Below are 18,196 nucleotides of genomic sequence, written 5' to 3'. Positions count from 1 at the left end.
TTTTGTCTTGAGTTTCAAAATAGTTGAGTTGGATGCATTTTGAAAGAAGATCATCAACAAGAACACCACCACAAAGTTGTAAAATACCAGTGGGAAGCTCGGGATTTTCTGTTAGCGGCGAGTTGAAAAGGGAACGTGTCAGGAGAGACATGGCATACAAAAAAAGGTCCCCAGACAGTTTCACAGTGGCTTCATAAATGAATGAAAAACATAAGGTAACTCGTAAATACGAACTTACCATGAGGACTTGAATGCACTTAACCAAAGTGAGAAATAGCCTAAGGCAAGACAAATTATTTTGCATGTCTTAAGTTTCAAACTTTGACACATTAGCATTTAAAAAAAAAGTTAATATCAATAATGCAGCAGGATTAAGCATGATAACAAGATGTTTACTAGCCAAAGTGTCTGTATTTAGGCCTATTTGTACTGCAGTAAGTTACATTAGCCATTTTAAATGATTTTTGAAGTCACTGCAGTATGATTGCTCACTATGGCTGGTTGCATAAAGTGCTTAGACCAGTCTAACAAGTTAATCATTTTGTTTATTTATTTGACATAAGTTACATAAAAACGGATTACCACTTGGCCTAGTTGGTCAGACTTGATCATAAGAGTTTTAATTGTTTATGCTGTGTTTATGCAACTGGCTCCGCTTTAACCCTTAACCCACTATAATATTTCATAGGCAAAATTCTAAAGCCTCTAAGTTATTAACACAATTAAAACTTTGCTGTAAATGCTGTTGTAACCTGTTTGCTGTCGTCTGATTGATAGTTTATATCCACTTTGTTTAACAAGTAAAAGGGCTTGTAGGCTTTTATTCTAAAAATGTCCACCCTCAGGTCAAATCTTTACAGATTTTTATAAAGCAAACCTAAGAATAACTTTTATTGTTGGTAATATTGTACAAGATGAACACTTACTGGACTGAATCAACTTAGGTTTACTTGATCATAGTGTTTTTTTTTTCTTTTCAATGATGAGCTCCATATTCTCACTATAGCATATGAGCCATAAAAGACTGATGTATGAAATTTCATACTCAACAAAAACAAATGTGTAGTTTTTTTCTTCTTCTTTCTTTAGATTTCAATAAACTGGTCCATTTCAAAACTTAATTTTCTGACTGTTATTTTATATGTCAGTTTTTACAGGGTTAATTATGTGGAGGTGGGACCATCTAGTGGTTAAAGTGTAGGACTACATCTCTCAGATCATCCTACATATGTCAGTAAACGGAGCGAACAGTGGAAAATGATCTTACTGATGACGTTTCTAGTCTCATCTTGGATTTATATATAGATATATATATATATATAAATGACAATTTTTTTCCTATTATAAAAAAAAAAAAAAGAAAAAAAAAAAAGAAAAGAAAGGTGATTCCCACTTTTACAGGTTAGGTTTTGAAACCATTATTAAGAGCGAAACCATGTGCGTTTACAGCGTACAGCACAGAGCAATCTGCCTTTCTGCAAAACTGAACACACTATACTCACTCTGCACCCAGTCATTCATATCTGTTAAATATAAATCATTATGTTGTCTAACAATGGCTGCTGAAAAACACACTACAATAGACAGCACATAGACATCTCTACAGATGAGGTGCACATCCTACATGACATTGAGACCTATATTGTTGAAGGATGTGGTTGCTACTTGCAGCTTCCTGTCGTGTTCTGAGGTGCGCATGAGGGAAGACAGACAAAACATCTTTGACATAGAGAGACTCGGACGGTTTTCTTGTCTTGTTTTTAGTTTGGGCCGGGGATTTTATCTCTGAATGAGACATTGAGGACCACCGATAGACCGAAGGGACTGGGATTTCTTAAGGAGTTGGGGTGAATTTAAAGGGAGGGAGCCATGGCCTCCCTCCTGATGCGTATCTTTCGGATGGGTGTGGAGAAAAAGCGAGTTAGGCACTATGAAAACCTGAAGAGGGATGTTGATCCTCACCAGATGTGGGAGACTCTGGGAGAACTGGGGGATGGAGCTTTTGGGAAGGTGTATAAGGTAAGGGATTCAAATGATGATGATGATAATGAGATTCAATTATCTTGCAAAAGATAATGAGATTCAACACACTTGCAATATATTTCTCTTAGGTCATTTACTGGAAACTATATTGGATTTAATGTTAGCAAGAAAAGCACTAAATGTTTTAAAAATAATAATAAAACTGGGCCTTTACTGACATGGTCTGATCTAATCTGTCATTTCAAGGAAATCCCTCCCACTTTAGACTGGCATGCCAGCCAAACTGACAAATACTTTTGCTAGTACTTGTTTCTTGTTTAAAAAGTCAATTAAAAAGTTAAAATGATGACATTAAAAAGTCAAAATTGTGACGTACGGAAAAGTCATAATTATGGCATGTTAAGTCATTTATGAGATGGAAAAAAATCTAAAGTATGTCATGCTTAATTGAAATTTTGACTTAAAAAGTATATTATGACATTAAAAATGTCGAAATTACGTATTAAGTAACAATTATGACATACTAACACGTAATTAGATAAAAGTCGAAATGTTGACTTTCTATGTCATAATAATGACTCATTACTTTGACTTTTCATAACAATTTTGACTTGGTATGTACTAATTTTGACTTTCTATCTCATAATTATGACTTGGTATGTCATAATTTTGATTTTCTATCTTATAATTATGACTTAGTGTGTAATAATTAAGATTTACTAAAGCATGATTGTAGTGCTGGGCGGTATGACCAAAAATCACGGTAATCAATGTCACGGTATAATGACGGTATTTCTTTTTTTCCAAGCATGACTTGGTGTAAAACACATTTTTCCCTGAGTGAGAGAAGAAATGCTGCAGTAGATTGACTTAGAATGCCATATTTTACTGCCATGAGTGAATATTGTAGAAAAAAATTCCACACTAGTATTATTACAGGTTTGCAAGGCTGTTTATAAAAAGGTGCCAGCAGGAGGCGCTTTAGGAGCGGCAGAAATAGCGGTTTCCCCGGTAACGGCTGTACACAAAGCAGCAACCCTCATAAACGCCGCTTTATCAGGAAAGATACAGAAAGATTCAATCGTAATAACAAAGAAACTTTTCTAAAGACCGTCAGTTCATTTCAGATACATTAATATAAAAACACCCACGCCGCGTTTTGATTTTGAAACGTGCAGTGCTCATGTTTATTCAACGATGTCAGTGCCAACCACAAATAGATTTTCCAAAAGGCTGTGTTGATATTGTGAACCAATGTATGGGAAACACTGTAATATAATTTGACAGCTATCAATTATAGTTTAACCTATCCATCTTCAAAGTCACGCTTACACCTGCATCACTACAGTGCAACAGAGAGAAAAAGGACCCTCTCAAACAGTGTTGTGCCGCGCCGCGTTCCGATCATTATTAAAGCGACATACATCGGTATTGCGGTATTTAAAAAAGTCATATCATAACAAAAATAAACACCGGTATTCGGTAACCGGTATACCGCCCAGCACTACATGATTGTTTTTTCTTATGTGGGGGTTCCAAAGAAAGTCAAAGCAGAATTGCTTTTGACCTGAGTAGTGATGTTTTGTTCCTATACGAATCAGTTTGTTCGAATCGGTTGAGTGAATGATTCAATGATTCACTCATTAGTGCACTCACCTGTTGCCACCTACTGGTGTAATGATGTAACCTGCAAAAAGAGCCACTAAAATACACTTAACCCTCTGATGGTCTTTATTTATGTCTACACTTGAGGTTTTTGCTATCTCTAGAGACCCCAGACAATAACATTTAATTTTGTAACAAGATAATAGTTTTTTTTTTTTTACAAATGTAATTAGCCTTTTTACAAAAAAAACAGCATTTGATGTAAAATTCACTTTATAAAAGACCCAGATTTCTAACTTTCATTCATGGGGATAACATGGATCATTTTAAATGGTTTAATGTAAAATTTCTGCCCATTTTTTGGAAAATGCAGTTTTAAAATAAAAAAAAATAATTTTAACCACTAGATGGTTGCTATTAGACTACCTGAAAGATATCTTTTCACAAGTTGGATTCAGTTGGATTCATATCTAAATATTATAAAATCACAATTATAACAAAAATAAAATATTTTTGTCAAAGTTTAGCATTTTTTTGTACCAAAAAAAAACAGTTTTTCAATAATGTTACATTATGATTAGAACCAAACCTGAACAAAATGTTACAAAGAGAAATGTTGGAGTCTTAAGATTTTATCATTTATTTCAATCATTTATTTTTAATCTAATTCTAGACACACACAATTGTGTGTGTGTGTGTGTGTGTGTGTCTGAGAGATAAAGAGAGAGAGAGAGTGTGTACACATTGTCGATGTGCCAGTGTCACCACGCCACTTTATATTTGTAGTGGTTCTGCATTTTGGATGATTTTATTTGACAAATTATAGCCTTACAAATGTTCCTGTGTGTGTGTATGCGTGTATGTGTGTGTGTGTTTACATTTTCAATGTGTCAGTGTCACCAATTTATTTTTGTGGTGGTACTGCATTTTGGATAATTTTATTTGACAAATTATAGCCTTACAAATGTTCCTGTGTGTGTGTGTGTGTGTGTGTGTGTGTGTGTGTGTGTGTGTGTGAGAGAGAGTGTGTGAGTACACATTGTCGGTGTCAGTGTCACCACTTTATATTTGTGTTGGTTCTGCATTTTGGATGATTTTATTTGACAAATTATAGCCTTACAAATGTGTGTGTGTGTGTGTGTGTGTGTGTGTGTGTGTGTGCATATTTTCAATGTGTCAGTGTCACCAATTTATTTTTGTGGTGGTACTGCATTTTGGATGATTTTATTTTACAAATGATAAGAGAACAGTTTTTATAGTCTCAAAAATGTATTCCTCTATATGTGTGTGTGTGTGTGTGTGTGTGTGTGTGTACACGCGTGTTGTGAGCAATATAATTTAGCATTGTGGATGTTTTTTGCATTGGTGGAAGTGTGCCACTTTATTTGTGCCATTTCTGTCGATGTGTTCTGCGTTGTTTCTGATTTTGATGATGAATTTTGTCTATTTTGATTGCGGGGTCTCCAGAGACCCCGAAGACCACGAGTGTCACAATTTTTGTTACGCTAACATAAAAACAGATATCATTCCAATTTTTTTTTTTTTTTGTAGATCTAGAAAGTGTTGAGAGCCGTAGAAGGTTTCATACCATTTGGACAAAGGGAACATTTTTTTTAATTTGAGTAAAAGTCATTTGGGGTCCCAAAAGACCCCGTAAAGTTTAAACCATCAGAGGGTTAAACAAGTCGTACTGTTTTATGCAGTATTGCTTCTCAAGTAAATTCATCTTGTTTTAATAATGTTTAGATATTTTATTTTATAAAAAAAACAAGACAAAATAGCCTGAAAATCTTTATTTAATCATAATTCATTAGATTTAATTTTAGTTTATTTCAAATGTATTTGTAACCATAGTCACCAGGAAAAATTGCTTTGATATGAAAAACTTGTAGGTTTCCAAGGTAACAGAGAATGAGGGGTTAGGGCTAGACCGCGGTTTTGCAATTTCCTGTTAAACCATAATGTGAAAGATCAAAGATGGCTTCCTGTTAGTGATTTCAACCCAATATAAATCAACCTCTTTTCTGCATCTTTCTCTGCAATGAATCACACTTTGCAGTACCGCTTTCAGCAGTTTTCAGTTTCAATAAATGCATGTGTAAGAGTATTTCCCTGCTTTATAACTTCTGATGCACTTTTTTTTTTAAAGTGACAAAGACAAGTGTTACAGTATGTAATGTTGATCTCAGGCTCAGAATCAGACTACAGGGGTCCTTGGAGCTGTTAAAGTGATTGAAGTGCGCAGTGAAGAGCAGCTGGACGACTACATGACTGAGATAGACATCCTAGCAGCCTGTCGCCATGCAAACATCCTCACCTTGCTGGACGCCATCTTCTTTGAGGGCTGGCTGTGGGTAAGCCACATCTGTTTATGGCTGTTTTTTTCCAGCTGGATGCTTTTTTTGTTACAGAATAGTGTTTTTGTTTTTTTTCTTTTGTTATATGGATTGACTATATATACTATAACTATAAATGCTGTATAAAACTCTCTTCCTTTATGTATAGATTGAATTGTGTTACCCTTGACCAAGACATAGACCTTTAATGTTAAAATATGAAAATACATCATAACAATATTGGAGAAAATAGTAATAGAATGAAATAAGCTTCAAAGTATTGTGTGAAATCATAATATAATATTTTTGTACAAATTTTTATGAGTCCCATGCAGTTCCATCATAACCAACCATTTTTCACAAGACATATGTATAGTAGTTAGCCAATATGTGCCGTTTCCATCATTGTTGTTTTCACCACAGAATGCTGCTAATCACAATTCATCTTTTTTGAGTGTATCATCATGCTTTTTTATTATGTCCACAATTTTTTTAAAGTTAGTTTACTTATACCAAGGAGAAAACAGTGTCAGTGAAGAGCTATATTAAAATATTAAGCAGCACAACTGATTCTATTTATTTGAGATATTTGAGCAATGATGCTGAAAATTCAGCTTTGCCATCACAGGAATAAATTACATTTTAAAGTATATTATAATAGAAAACCATTATTTCAAATTGTAATAATATTTCACAATATTACTGTTTTTTCTGTATTTTTGATCAAATAAATGCAGGCATGATGAGCATAAAAATAGTAAAAATAGACTGTATTATATATAGTATGGTATTATATATATATATATATATATATGTATATATATATATATATATATATATATATATATATATATATATGTATATATGTATATATATAGGTTTTAAAAGAGTTTCCATAGTCTCCATAGTTGAAGGCTTGATGTCCTTAGTTGACCTATAAGTGTCTATTTGAATGCTTTCTCTTTTTAGATCCTGATTGAGTACTGCCCTGGAGGAGCTCTGGATGATATCATGTTGGGTGAGTCATACTTGACACTATTATCATTTATAATCGTGTATGGTTGTATCTGTGTTGCATTATCATACTTTATACTGTGTGTTTCAGAGCTGGAGCGTGGCCTTACGGAGCAGCAGATCAGTGAGGTGTGCTGTCAGACTCTACAGGCTCTGTCTTATCTGCACCAGCATCACATTATACACCGAGACCTGAAGGCAGGCAACATTCTGCTCACAACGGATGGGCAGGTCAAACTAGGTACAGTTCCCCTCTCACATTTTTAGGCCTAAGGACTCAATACAGTCAGTGCTGTGTTTATTTATGTTCTCTTTTCATGCAGCTGACTTTGGTGTGTCTGCAAAAAATGACAATACCCTTCAAAAACGATCAACTTTCATTGGAACTCCATACTGGTGAGACTCCTAAATGCTATTTATGTCATCATTTACTCACCCTTGTATTATTTCATATAAGAAAAAAAGACATACAGATCAACATTAGGGTGAGTAAAAGAGAATTATACATTTTGGGTACACTATCCCTTTAAAGTGCCCCTATTATGCTTTTTCGGATATTATCTTTCATGTATAGCTGTTTGTGAATGTAAAAGGTCTGCAGAGTTTAAAGATCAAAGTGCACAATGAATGGAGTTATTGTCTCCCAGAAGAAAGAAACTGACTGAAACGAGTTGGCAGTAATTCCAGTCTTACTTCCTGTACAAAGCTACATAGGTTTGAAAAAATGTACATAATGCCAGCCTATGGTCTTCATTGGCTGCCCGCGAGCGTTTACCTTGACCTGCCCACAAACACTGTAGTTGTAGCTGAGACATGGGGGTTGGTCACGTTGTCGACATGTTCGAGAAGATGCTGTTTTCTGCCCTGTGAAAGCAGAACCACTCCTCATGCACTTCCAAAGGATGAGGACTCGTGCTCGAATTGATACGGTAAAACCGACTCCATCATTGTTGTTCGTATCTCTGTGTCTCAAGCGCTGAGGAAGCCTCCAGAGCTGAAATTCAGATATTGTAATGGGCGTTTTGTTTCTGTAAGTGGGTTTGGAGAGAATTAATCTGACTAATCTGAAAGAGGTGATGCTGCAATGTATAATATGAGAAAAGTTTTATTTTGACCTTGGATGCATGTAAACCTATTGTAGGAGACCCTGAAAACAAAATGAGGAACCTTTAAAATAGCATAATAGGGGCACTTTAAATTATTTAACTTCATAAATTATAAATTATTCCTCTACTGAAAACAAAACTGCCACAAAAAAAAAATTTGATTAAAATATTTTGTCTTTTAAGGATGGCACCTGAGGTGATTATGTGTGAAACGTCGAAGGACAATCCCTACTCCTCTAAAGCCGACATCTGGTCATTGGGCATCACTTTAATTGAGGCTGCTGAGATGGAGCCCCCTCATCATTCTCTCAACCCCATGAGGGTCCTGCTGAAGATCACCAAGTCTCCACCACCCACACTCTCCAATCCTCGCCACTGGTGGGTCTTCACTTCGTTGTCCCCGCTCTAGATCTGCTAAGAGTTTTAGGCTTATCCTGATTTTTGTCGACAGGTCATCACATTTCCAAGATTTTCTACGGAGGACCTTGCAGAAGAACCCAGAGGCTCGTTGGGGTGCCCAACAGCTCATGGCCCACCCTTTCTCTTATGCGGGACGAGACGGACGAGCCCTTAAAGAACTCGTCGCTGAGGCCAAAGCAGAGGTCACTGAGGTCATAGAGGCTGAGGTGAACACATGATGAAATGTTCATTAAAAAATGTATAATTAATAAATTATTAATGAAATAATATATAATATGAACATATATATATATATATATAATATTAATATCAATAGGAGGAGGAGGAGGGTTGCCGGAAGAATTTGTCAATGGGATGACGTGGTGTCTGCTGCTTATTTAGTACACTCGTAATGATGATTGACAGTTTAGGCTCCTCCCAAACCTACGTTTTGAACTTAATTTAATGATACAATGATTTCTATTTCAAGGAAATGCTTGTATTTCATACAAATGTTAAGCAGGACTGTTTTCAACATTGATAATAATAATAATAAATGTTTCTTGAGCATTAAATCAGCATATTAGAATGATTTCTGAAGGATCTTGTGGCACTAAAGACTTGGGTAATGATGCTGAATAGATAACATTTTAAAAAAATTCCAAAAGAATAATATTTGTAATAATAATATTTCATAATATTCCTGTTTTTAATATATTTTTTATCAAATAAATACAGCCTTAGCGAGCATAAGAAACTTTTTTCAAAAACAAATAAATAAAAAATATGAAATGCTCACATGGTTTCATGGAGTCATTAAATTGAAACTTTCCTTGCAAAAATGTATGTATGTATGTTTTTTATATAACTTTTCGGTAACACTTTACGGTAAGGGTACATGAATTATCATGAATTCATGTATAAATTCATGCATGAATTATGCATTCATTCATGCATTAATATCTCATGAATCATCAGGAACTAACACGAGTTCAACGTTTTTCATTCATGACTTCATGGATGAACAACACCTTAATTAAAACATTAACTAAGAGGAGTACATCATCATGAATTATGATTTATTACGCATGATCATGATGTTTTCTTTGTTCACAGTTATGCTACCATTAATATCACATTGTTCATCAGTGTTTCAAAGGACCTAGTCAACACTTTAGTTGAGGGGCCACACATATGATGAAGTCATTGATAGATAATGCTTAGTTAATGATGACTACTGTATTTGAATGTCAACAGAATTCGTGTGCTATGAGCTGTGATTGGTCTATTTTGGGGTCTGTCCAATACAGTAGTCATCATTAACTAAGCATTATCTATCAATGACTTCATCATGTGTGTGGCCCCTCAACTAAAGTGTTGACTAGGTCCTTTGAAACACTGATGAACAATGTGATATTAATGGTGGCATAACTGTGAACAAAGAAAACATCATGATCATGCGTAATAAATCATAATTCATGATGATGTACTCCTCTTAGTTAATGTTTTGTTGTTCATCCATGAAGTCATGAATGAAAAACGTTGAACTCATGTTAGTTCCTGATGATTCATAAGATATTAATGCATGAATGAATGCATAATTCATGCATGAATTTATACATGAATTCATGGTAATTCATGTACCCTTACCGTAAAGTGTTACCAACTTTTCTGACTTATTTGGTGACTTATTTGATGTGTTTGACTCATCTGTTGCTGGACCTGTGAAACAAACATAATCCAAGGGTGTAGCAGTACATATCTTAATACAGCATTTTCTGCATTTTTTCAACTGCAGTCTTTGTTGGATTTCCAATGTTCTGTGAAAGAGACGATCGCCACCGAGTCAGAGCAAACAGCGGCACAACCAGGACAAGCCATTCAAGAACCTGAGACCCCTCAGAAGACCTCTGTTCCAGATGCTGTTCCTCAGTCTCCCACCAACTCAGAGCCAAAACCTGAGTTTAAAGTAACACGCAGGGCTTCCCACGCCACAGATAAAGCTCAGAAGAGGGCAAGACGCCTCTCCGTTCCAGGAAATCTGCTCTCGTTTCTGACCGGGAGCTCCCGTCGTTGCAAATCTGGATTCTGGGGTGACAATCCACCCGTTCAAGCAGCTAAAGACTCAGAAGATTCAAGCACATCAAAAACTGTGGGAACTTGCCCTTCAGATGGCAATGAAAGTGAAAACACTGACAAACCGATTGAGCAAATTTCTGACTTAGTTGATGCTCCAAGTAATGAGGTCACTGACACCAAAGACAAGGAAGCTAGAGTAGAAACTGACAAGGAGGAAGCCCAAAACTTAAACCACTCAAACGAACCAGAACAAACACCGTTACTGACAGATTCCTCTGAAAAGGAAACACTAGAACTTGCCAAGGAGGACACTGACGCTGATGAAGAAACAAACGGCAATGTGAAGTCTGTTGATTCTGGAAACAATGACCAAACATTTTGGAAATCCCTCAGAAAACCTGCTGTTATCGACAAAGACACAACACATCCACAGAGCACACTGGTTTCAGCTTTGTGTTTGGAAACACCACCAGCCAAAAAAACTGAAAGGAATGAGGGACATTATAAATACAAGTACCTTGATTTGGCCTGTCCTTTGGAAACTTTCAGTTCTCCTCTCACAGTAGATGTAAACAAAAGCTTAACTGTTGAGATGCCTTCTAATAATGTTCCTGAAGAAGTTCCTGACCTTAAGGAAGCACAACAGACAACTGAACCATCAGAAAATGACGCTGTAGAAGAAAAAACTGAGGCAGAAATAGAAAAACCAGCAGAACTGGAGACAGATGGAGGAGCAGGGGATGAAACGACAGAGGAAAGCTGTGAAAACGACAAGGATGTTAGTGCAGGGACAGAAGAACATATAACCACCACCAAAGAAGATCACATTACCATGAAGGCAGAGTTTGAGGATATCAAAGAAGCTGTCAGCGAAGAACATATTACCACTGAGGAAGATGTCAACTCAAGAAATGAAAAAACCGAGGAAGAGGAAAGGTGTGAAAAAGACAAGGATGGTAGTGCAGGGACAGAAGAACATATAACCACCACCAGAGAAGATCACATTACCACGAAGGCAAAGTTTGAGGATATCAAAGAAGCTGTCAGCGAAGAACATATTACCACAGAGGAAGAGGAAAGGTGTGAAAAAGACAAAGATCTCCTTCCAGAAACAGAGGAAGAGGAACGTTCAACCAACAAGGAAGAAGTTGCCATGGAGGTTGATCATGAGGAGGTTGATCATGAGGATGCAGACTCAAGAAACAAAAACAATGAGAACACGAGAGAACCTGAGGAGATGGAAACACCAACCCAAAATGAGACGACAAAGATCATTGATTTACAGACGCCAGAGTTGTCATGTCAAAATAAAGAAGTGATCAATTCCGATGGAGAAAAGAACATCATTGGCAATGAAGGAGATGCTGTTGGAGATCAAGAGAGAGCAAGTCTAACAGAAATCTGTTCTAAACAAAAAGAAGTTAGGACGGATTCAGAGGAACCTCAGCAAGAGCTTCAAATGAATACAAATAGTACAAAGAATGTTACAGGAGAGCAATCAAAACGTCTTTCTGAAGATACAACAGATGTTCCTGGACCAAAGTTGAAAAAGCAAGTGATGTTTACTTTTCAAGAGGACCAAAACGAGCAAGAAATGCCACATGCAAATGGCTTGAAAGATTCAGACTTAACACCACCACATGAATCTAATGGATCCACACCTAAGGAATCAAATGAAGACGCATTTCCACCTCTTTCTCCCACCGAGTCTCTGCTGTCTCCTGGGTTTGAAGGGGTGAGTGTGAAACAAACAACTAGCTAAAAACATTAGCAACCAGACAAATTCAACATATACGAAATATTGTTCTCTGTTTATGTTCATTCAGGAAACGCACCCAAGCAGGCGGACCGTTAAAAGGACACGTAAATTTATGGTGGATGGTCATGAGGTCAGTGTCACCACTTCCAAAGTGCTTGGTGAAGGAGACAGCAAGGAACAACAAATGCGCCACAACAGGTAACAATTATTTGTGCTTTAGAGTGGACATAGGAAACCGGAAGTATCACATTCTGAATGTATGTGTGTGTGTTTGCAGACGACAGGAGCTGCACGCGTTGAAGCTCTTGCAGAGAGAAGAGCAGAGAGAACATGCACAGCTGGAGCAGAAACTACAGCAGCAGCGAGAGCAGATGTTCCGCCACATAGAACAAGAGATGACTGTGAGTCACATGCACCAAACCCCGCTGGTCTCAGTTAGCAACTTAAGACATGCCATTAAATAGAAATGTTTCCAATCGGGTTTTTGTCTAAAGAACACAACTGGCAGATCATTAGATGTAGTTAAAGATAAGAAAAATAATGGCATTGGCAGCCATTTGTTTGGCCCGATATCTACTATTTTTTAGTTTGTTGATACCAGTCAATGTTGGAAATGATTTTTTTCTGCCTATTTTAAGATTTAGATCATCATCTATCAATAAATTAAAGGTGTAGCCATAGATTTGGGCAAATATTTAACCATTACTTTTACTAAACCATATCACTTTCCTTAAATGCATGTTGGCACAATCTGTGTTTGTGCATAATAGTTGCATTCATTTCTTTATATTAAAAAAAGTACAAAAACATTTACTAATGTTACTTTGACATGCAAGGACTTATTTTTATTTTACTTCAAAAGGAATATTTATGCATTTTTCATACTGTACATACAATATAAATGCCTAAATTCACCTGTAACATACAAACTATTTATTGTTTTTGTTACATTTTTAAATATATATTTTTTTATGTTTTAATTTTGTCAGTATAACACAAATGGAAAAATGTCAAATGAAAAAAAAACTTTTTTTCTTTCTTTTTATTGTTCAACGGTCAAAAAATTTAACATTATTAACTAAAACTATTAAAAAAAAAATCTCTAATTGAAATAAAGCTGAAATCAAATAAAAATATTAGATGAAAACTTAAAACACTTAAAGGAAAAATACATATGTTACCTTGTTTTAGTTGAAGTAAAAAGATTACTAAACCTGAAATAACTAAAATGAAAAATAAAAATAAGCTAATTCAAAATGTTAAAAAAATACTACAATAGTATATACTGTATTGTATGATCACTTAAAAAAAGATATTAGCACAGTCTCCTCAATAAGCATGATGTGAGGTAATTATTCATAACAATCCTGCCTGCCCATTAATAACCTCCGTCTCGGCCGTATGTTTATCCTGTTGCAGAGCAAGAAGCAGTACTATGACGGTGAGCTTGAGAGACTTGAGAAACAGTACCAGCAGCAAAGCGGTCAGATGGAGGCTGAGCACACCTCCCGGCTCAGGGAGGACGCACGGAGACTCAAGGCCCAGCAGGAGAAAGAGCTGAGCCGCAAGAGCAGCGCACTGAAAGCAGACCCTAAAGAGGTACGGACTGGTGCATTTACCCACACTGACACAGAACTAGGCCCAAACGCATGAAAACAGTGTATTTCTGCTTTAGGAGCAGCGGTTCCTGCAGAAGCAGCAGCAGGAGCTGAATGATGCTCTGCAGAAAGGCGTTCAGGAACATAAGAGGAAGGTGGCGTCCATGGAGTGGGAGATCACAGCCAAATCTCAGCAGCTCAAGCGTGGTAAGTATGCCACTGCTCAAACACTTATTTGTTATGTAATACTTGGTCTTTCTTAGTAAAATATTTAATATTGCTCACATGAGATGTTTACAGGACCAACCATAATTAGAGGACGACTCAGTGAATCTATTTAAGAATGGAATACTAGATAATTAAGCGATAAAATTAAATAAAATAAAGTGACAAAATGAAGGAATTACATCACTTTTTTTTTTTGCCAAATGAAAATGTCAATAAGTAACTTTTCAAATGAACACAGAATTGATTTAAAACCATAATGTATGCATGTCTGAAAATGTAGTTAAACATATATTTTTTTATTATTTCACTTTTAAGGCACTTTCACACCCAACCAATTGCTATAAAGATAACGATGGGGCCGTCTACACAACACCTGTTATGCAGTTTGCAAACACTTTTTATGCATTTTGGCTTTTCATTTACACGTTTTGGGGGCCTGAAAACGCAAACTTTTGAAAATGGGTTTCAAAGTGTACGTTTTTGAAAAACGATACCGTTCTCATCTCTGTGTTAACTATAAAAACGCAAATTTGTGAAAACGGTGACATCATGCGCATGTGTATTACGTGTTCAGTCTATAGGTGCGTAGTGTTTCTTTACAAAGTGACGTCGCCATCTACTGGCCTGGTATGAATAATACAGCTTTTTTTCAAGTTTTTTGTGAATCCATGTGAACGGGATCATTTTGACACGTTGTCGTCTGTACACGGGAAAACTTTTCAGTTTTTAGTACATCGTTGTTGTGTAAACGTAGTTAACGTACCCTATAATGATAACTATATTTTGTCCTCTGTTTATTATAAGCAGGCGCTGCAGTTACGTCATCTGTCGCTTTAAATGCCCATGCTTTTTTAAGCAGGATGAACTCTGATTGGCTGTCAATGTTTTTAATCATTCATCAGCTGAAAAAATTATAATTCTGAAAGTGATTCCAACGATATTGTTCCTCTGTGTCGCTATCGTTATAGTGGTGTGGACTTTCCCTAATCTCATAAAATTAGAATGATTATTAAAACTTTATATTCATAGATATCGCTATAGTTATCATCCTTAGTGTGAACAGTCTTTTCATTCAACTACATTATTAAACATTAACTAAAAAGTTTTTGAATTTAGTTTGCTGTCATGACTTGAAAATGTCATAATTGATACATTATTTTATGTGGTCCTCCAAGTCTTCCGTAAGTGTGCTGCTCGTCATTCAGATGTGCAGGAAGTTTGTGTGCACAGTTATATTAAGTAGTGTGTATTGTATACATACTGTATACAGGAGAAGGTTTGGTAGTGTGTGTTTCTAAACATACACACTGTTTCCTTCTTTCTTAAGCTCGTGAGGCAGTAATTTGGGAGTTAGAACAGCGCCATCTACAGGAGAAGTACCACCTATTCAAACAGCAGGTGAAGGAGCAGTACTCCCTACAGAGACAGCAGCTGACCAAGAGACACAACAAGGTAAATTATGTGGTAACCTCTAAAAGCATTCTGCAGCCTGTTTTGTAGTTATCCTCTGTTATTCCTGTGCTTTATCCTGACCAGTCTTTTTTTGGCTCTTATGGCAGGATAAGGAGAGAGCGTCTCGGTTCCAGCAGGCTTTTCTAGATGAGCAGAAGTCATTGCAGGCCCAGGAGAGAGCGTCCTTACATAAGGCCCAAAAAGCTGAAGCAAAGTCCCGTTTGAATCCGTTCAAAATGGAGCTCAGGAAGCAAGGTCTGAGCGGCCCTGAGCAGCGGCAACGGCTCACACAGGTTTGAATTCATCAGCCTTTGAATGTTGAAAGTCATGTAGTAAAATATACGTACACTTTGAATAAGGCCTTTTTTAAAACCTGGCTCGTTTGGAGCATTTGTTTTGGAACTTGGTGCATTTTCTCCTTTAGTTTGGTTTGCTTAGGCATGTATGAACATGGCAAAGCGTTTGGAATCATAACAAAACAATCAGTCTGAGATCAACTGAAAAATGTGGTCTCTGCCCACTTGAAAACAAGCTCTGGAGTGGTTTGCTTGTGAAAGCAAAGGAATCCGACCCAAAGGACCGACACACCAGGCTGCATAACAGTGTGTGATGGGTACTTATGCACGTTGTGTGAAAAGAAGCAGTGTTCGTTTTGCTAATGCCTCTCAAAATGAATCGGTTACATTTGGTGCCGTGACCCATATGGGAGTGAGGTTTAGGGGGGTGAGTGTAACATGGGCCAGTAAGAGCTGTGTGTATAAACCTCACTCCCCTGGTCTCAAGAGGCACTAGAGGCTGTTGTCTTTTGCGTCCTTGTTAGCTCGCCCGCCTCCCACACCGGATACCCCGGTTTGAATCCCGCTTGGAGTGGGTCGAGTAGGATGGGTTACACATGGTGAGAATGTTGTTCCGACAAAGCCTTGATTCCTGCTCAAAATGAAAAAGTAATATAACAACAGCTTCAAAGAAAGCCACAGTAAGCCGAGGAGCTGTTGACTCTCCATCCTGATGGATGACCGCTTTGAGCAGAATCCTGAAACATAAACAGGTGCACTCTGACCAGTGAGAGGACAGTTTACTCGCACATGACTTGTAATACCAAATTTTGGGTTGTTTAGAAATGTTGCCTTGTGAAAGGGAACCGAACCAAGAAGAAATGGCCAGTTGCAATTGATACAGTTTGTCCTCTCTGCTTTTGCCTCCTCAGTTTTTGTCAGAGGAGGAAGCCAGACAGAAGCAAGAGAGACAGAGTCTTCAAGAAAGTCATGAGAACCAGTTAAAAGCGGTGCAGGAACAATGTGATGCCAGTACAGTTGAATTACAGCAGCTTCAGGTACATCAACAACAGTTTGTCTATCTATAGCCTTACAGTGTTTTCATATTGAGGGAAGGTGATTCTCAGTGTCTGTGTGTTTGGATTTTAGAATGAGAAGCTTCAAGTTCTTGTGGACATGGAGAAGAAAAAGATCAAAGCCCTAGAGGACGAGCACACTCTGGAGCTCAACGAATGGAGAGATAAGCTTGCATGCAGAAAAGAGGTATCGGATGGAAGACTACAATTTGAGGTTTAAAGCATCTTGATTGGGCGGAAACGTAACGACTGTTGTATGCATATGTTCAGGTGTTAGAAGAGGATCTGGCTCGCAGACGTAGAGAAAAAGAAGGAACCAGGAGACGAGGCAGTGAGCCAGAAAACCGACATGCAGCTCGCCGTCCAAAGTTCTTCCATAACCTAAGCTTCTCCTGACAAAGTGAAGGAATGCACTAAACCATAATGTCTTTATATACGATATAAAGCATGTACACTAACGTTCAAAAGTTTGGTGTCAGTAAGATTTTTTTTCTTAAAAGAAATGAATTCTTTAGCAAGGATGCATTAATTTGATCAAAAGTGAGAGTAAATACATTTATAATATTACAAAAGAGTTCTATTTCAAATAAATGCTGTTCTTTTAAACTGACTATTCATCAAAGAACGCTGAAATCATCATATTATAATGATTTCTGAAGGATCATGTGACACTGAAGACTGGAGTAATGATGCTGAAAATTCAGCTTTGACATCACCGGAATAAATTACGTAATAAAATGTATTAAAATTGTGATGTACATTACAGTATTGGATTATCGAAAAAGAAAAAAAATGCAGTCTGGCATACATCACCAATGAGGAGTCTGTTGTTTCACTTGAAGATTGATTTATTTTTTATAAATTAAATTAAACACATGCAGTGAATTGCTCACAATAATATAAATAACATGCATTTCGAAAATAGATTTCAATTTCATGCTGACTTTAAATTGTAATAATATTTCAAAATATTGCTGTTTTAACTGTATTTTTATCAAATAAATGCAGCCTTGGTGAGCATAAGAGACTTTTTGTTTTTCAAAAGTATTAAAACATTTTACTGACCCCAAACTTTTGAACTGTTAGTGTAAGTATCTGTGTTTGTCTGGGGCTTTTTCAAAGTTGTCCCTTTGCCCCATTTAGTGTGACAACATGATCGACTATCACAGTCTGTTAAATGAATTATTCTTAATAAATAGGGATTCTTGTCAAAAAAAAAATTACCCTAAGAAAAAACAAAAAAAACAACTGGAGTAAACATGACAGTATATACAGTATAGATGGAC

At 36.7% G+C, this 18,196-nt stretch overlaps 1 protein-coding gene across 2 annotated transcripts in view; it reads left to right on the top strand.

Moving 5' to 3' along the window:
- Positions 1-1,642: 1,642 nt before the first annotated feature.
- Positions 1,643-18,196, top strand: part of LOC311285147 (STE20-like serine/threonine-protein kinase) — a 16,706-nt gene continuing 152 nt past the window's right edge. Inside the window, exons 1-18 of one of the 2 annotated variants that reach the window (XM_084400641.1) lie at positions 1,678-2,019; positions 5,778-5,942; positions 6,894-6,942; positions 7,030-7,179; positions 7,262-7,334; positions 8,228-8,422; positions 8,496-8,670; positions 10,242-11,458; positions 11,603-12,257; positions 12,349-12,479; positions 12,559-12,682; positions 13,701-13,880; positions 13,957-14,086; positions 15,435-15,559; positions 15,667-15,852; positions 16,767-16,892; positions 16,984-17,097; positions 17,181-18,196. The exon at positions 17,181-18,196 is cut by the window's right edge and continues 152 nt beyond it. In XM_084400641.1, the coding sequence (XP_084256767.1) occupies positions 1,870-2,019; positions 5,778-5,942; positions 6,894-6,942; positions 7,030-7,179; positions 7,262-7,334; positions 8,228-8,422; positions 8,496-8,670; positions 10,242-11,458; positions 11,603-12,257; positions 12,349-12,479; positions 12,559-12,682; positions 13,701-13,880; positions 13,957-14,086; positions 15,435-15,559; positions 15,667-15,852; positions 16,767-16,892; positions 16,984-17,097; positions 17,181-17,306 (4,071 nt within the window). In that variant the 5' untranslated portion in view covers positions 1,678-1,869 and the 3' untranslated portion in view covers positions 17,307-18,196. Of the gene's footprint in view, positions 2,020-5,777; positions 5,943-6,893; positions 6,943-7,029; positions 7,180-7,261; positions 7,335-8,227; positions 8,423-8,495; positions 8,671-10,241; positions 12,258-12,348; positions 12,480-12,558; positions 12,683-13,700; positions 13,881-13,956; positions 14,087-15,434; positions 15,560-15,666; positions 15,853-16,766; positions 16,893-16,983; positions 17,098-17,180 lie in introns of both variants that reach the window. The other variant, XM_084400640.1, reaches the window with a different exon arrangement.

Source organism: Rutilus rutilus, assembly GCF_951802725.1.
Source record: "Rutilus rutilus genome assembly, chromosome: 25".
In the NCBI taxonomy this organism is placed as follows: Eukaryota; Metazoa; Chordata; class Actinopteri; order Cypriniformes; family Leuciscidae; genus Rutilus; species Rutilus rutilus.
The sequence above is the reverse complement of the archived record's forward strand: the minus strand, read 5'-3'. Positions and strand labels throughout refer to the sequence as shown.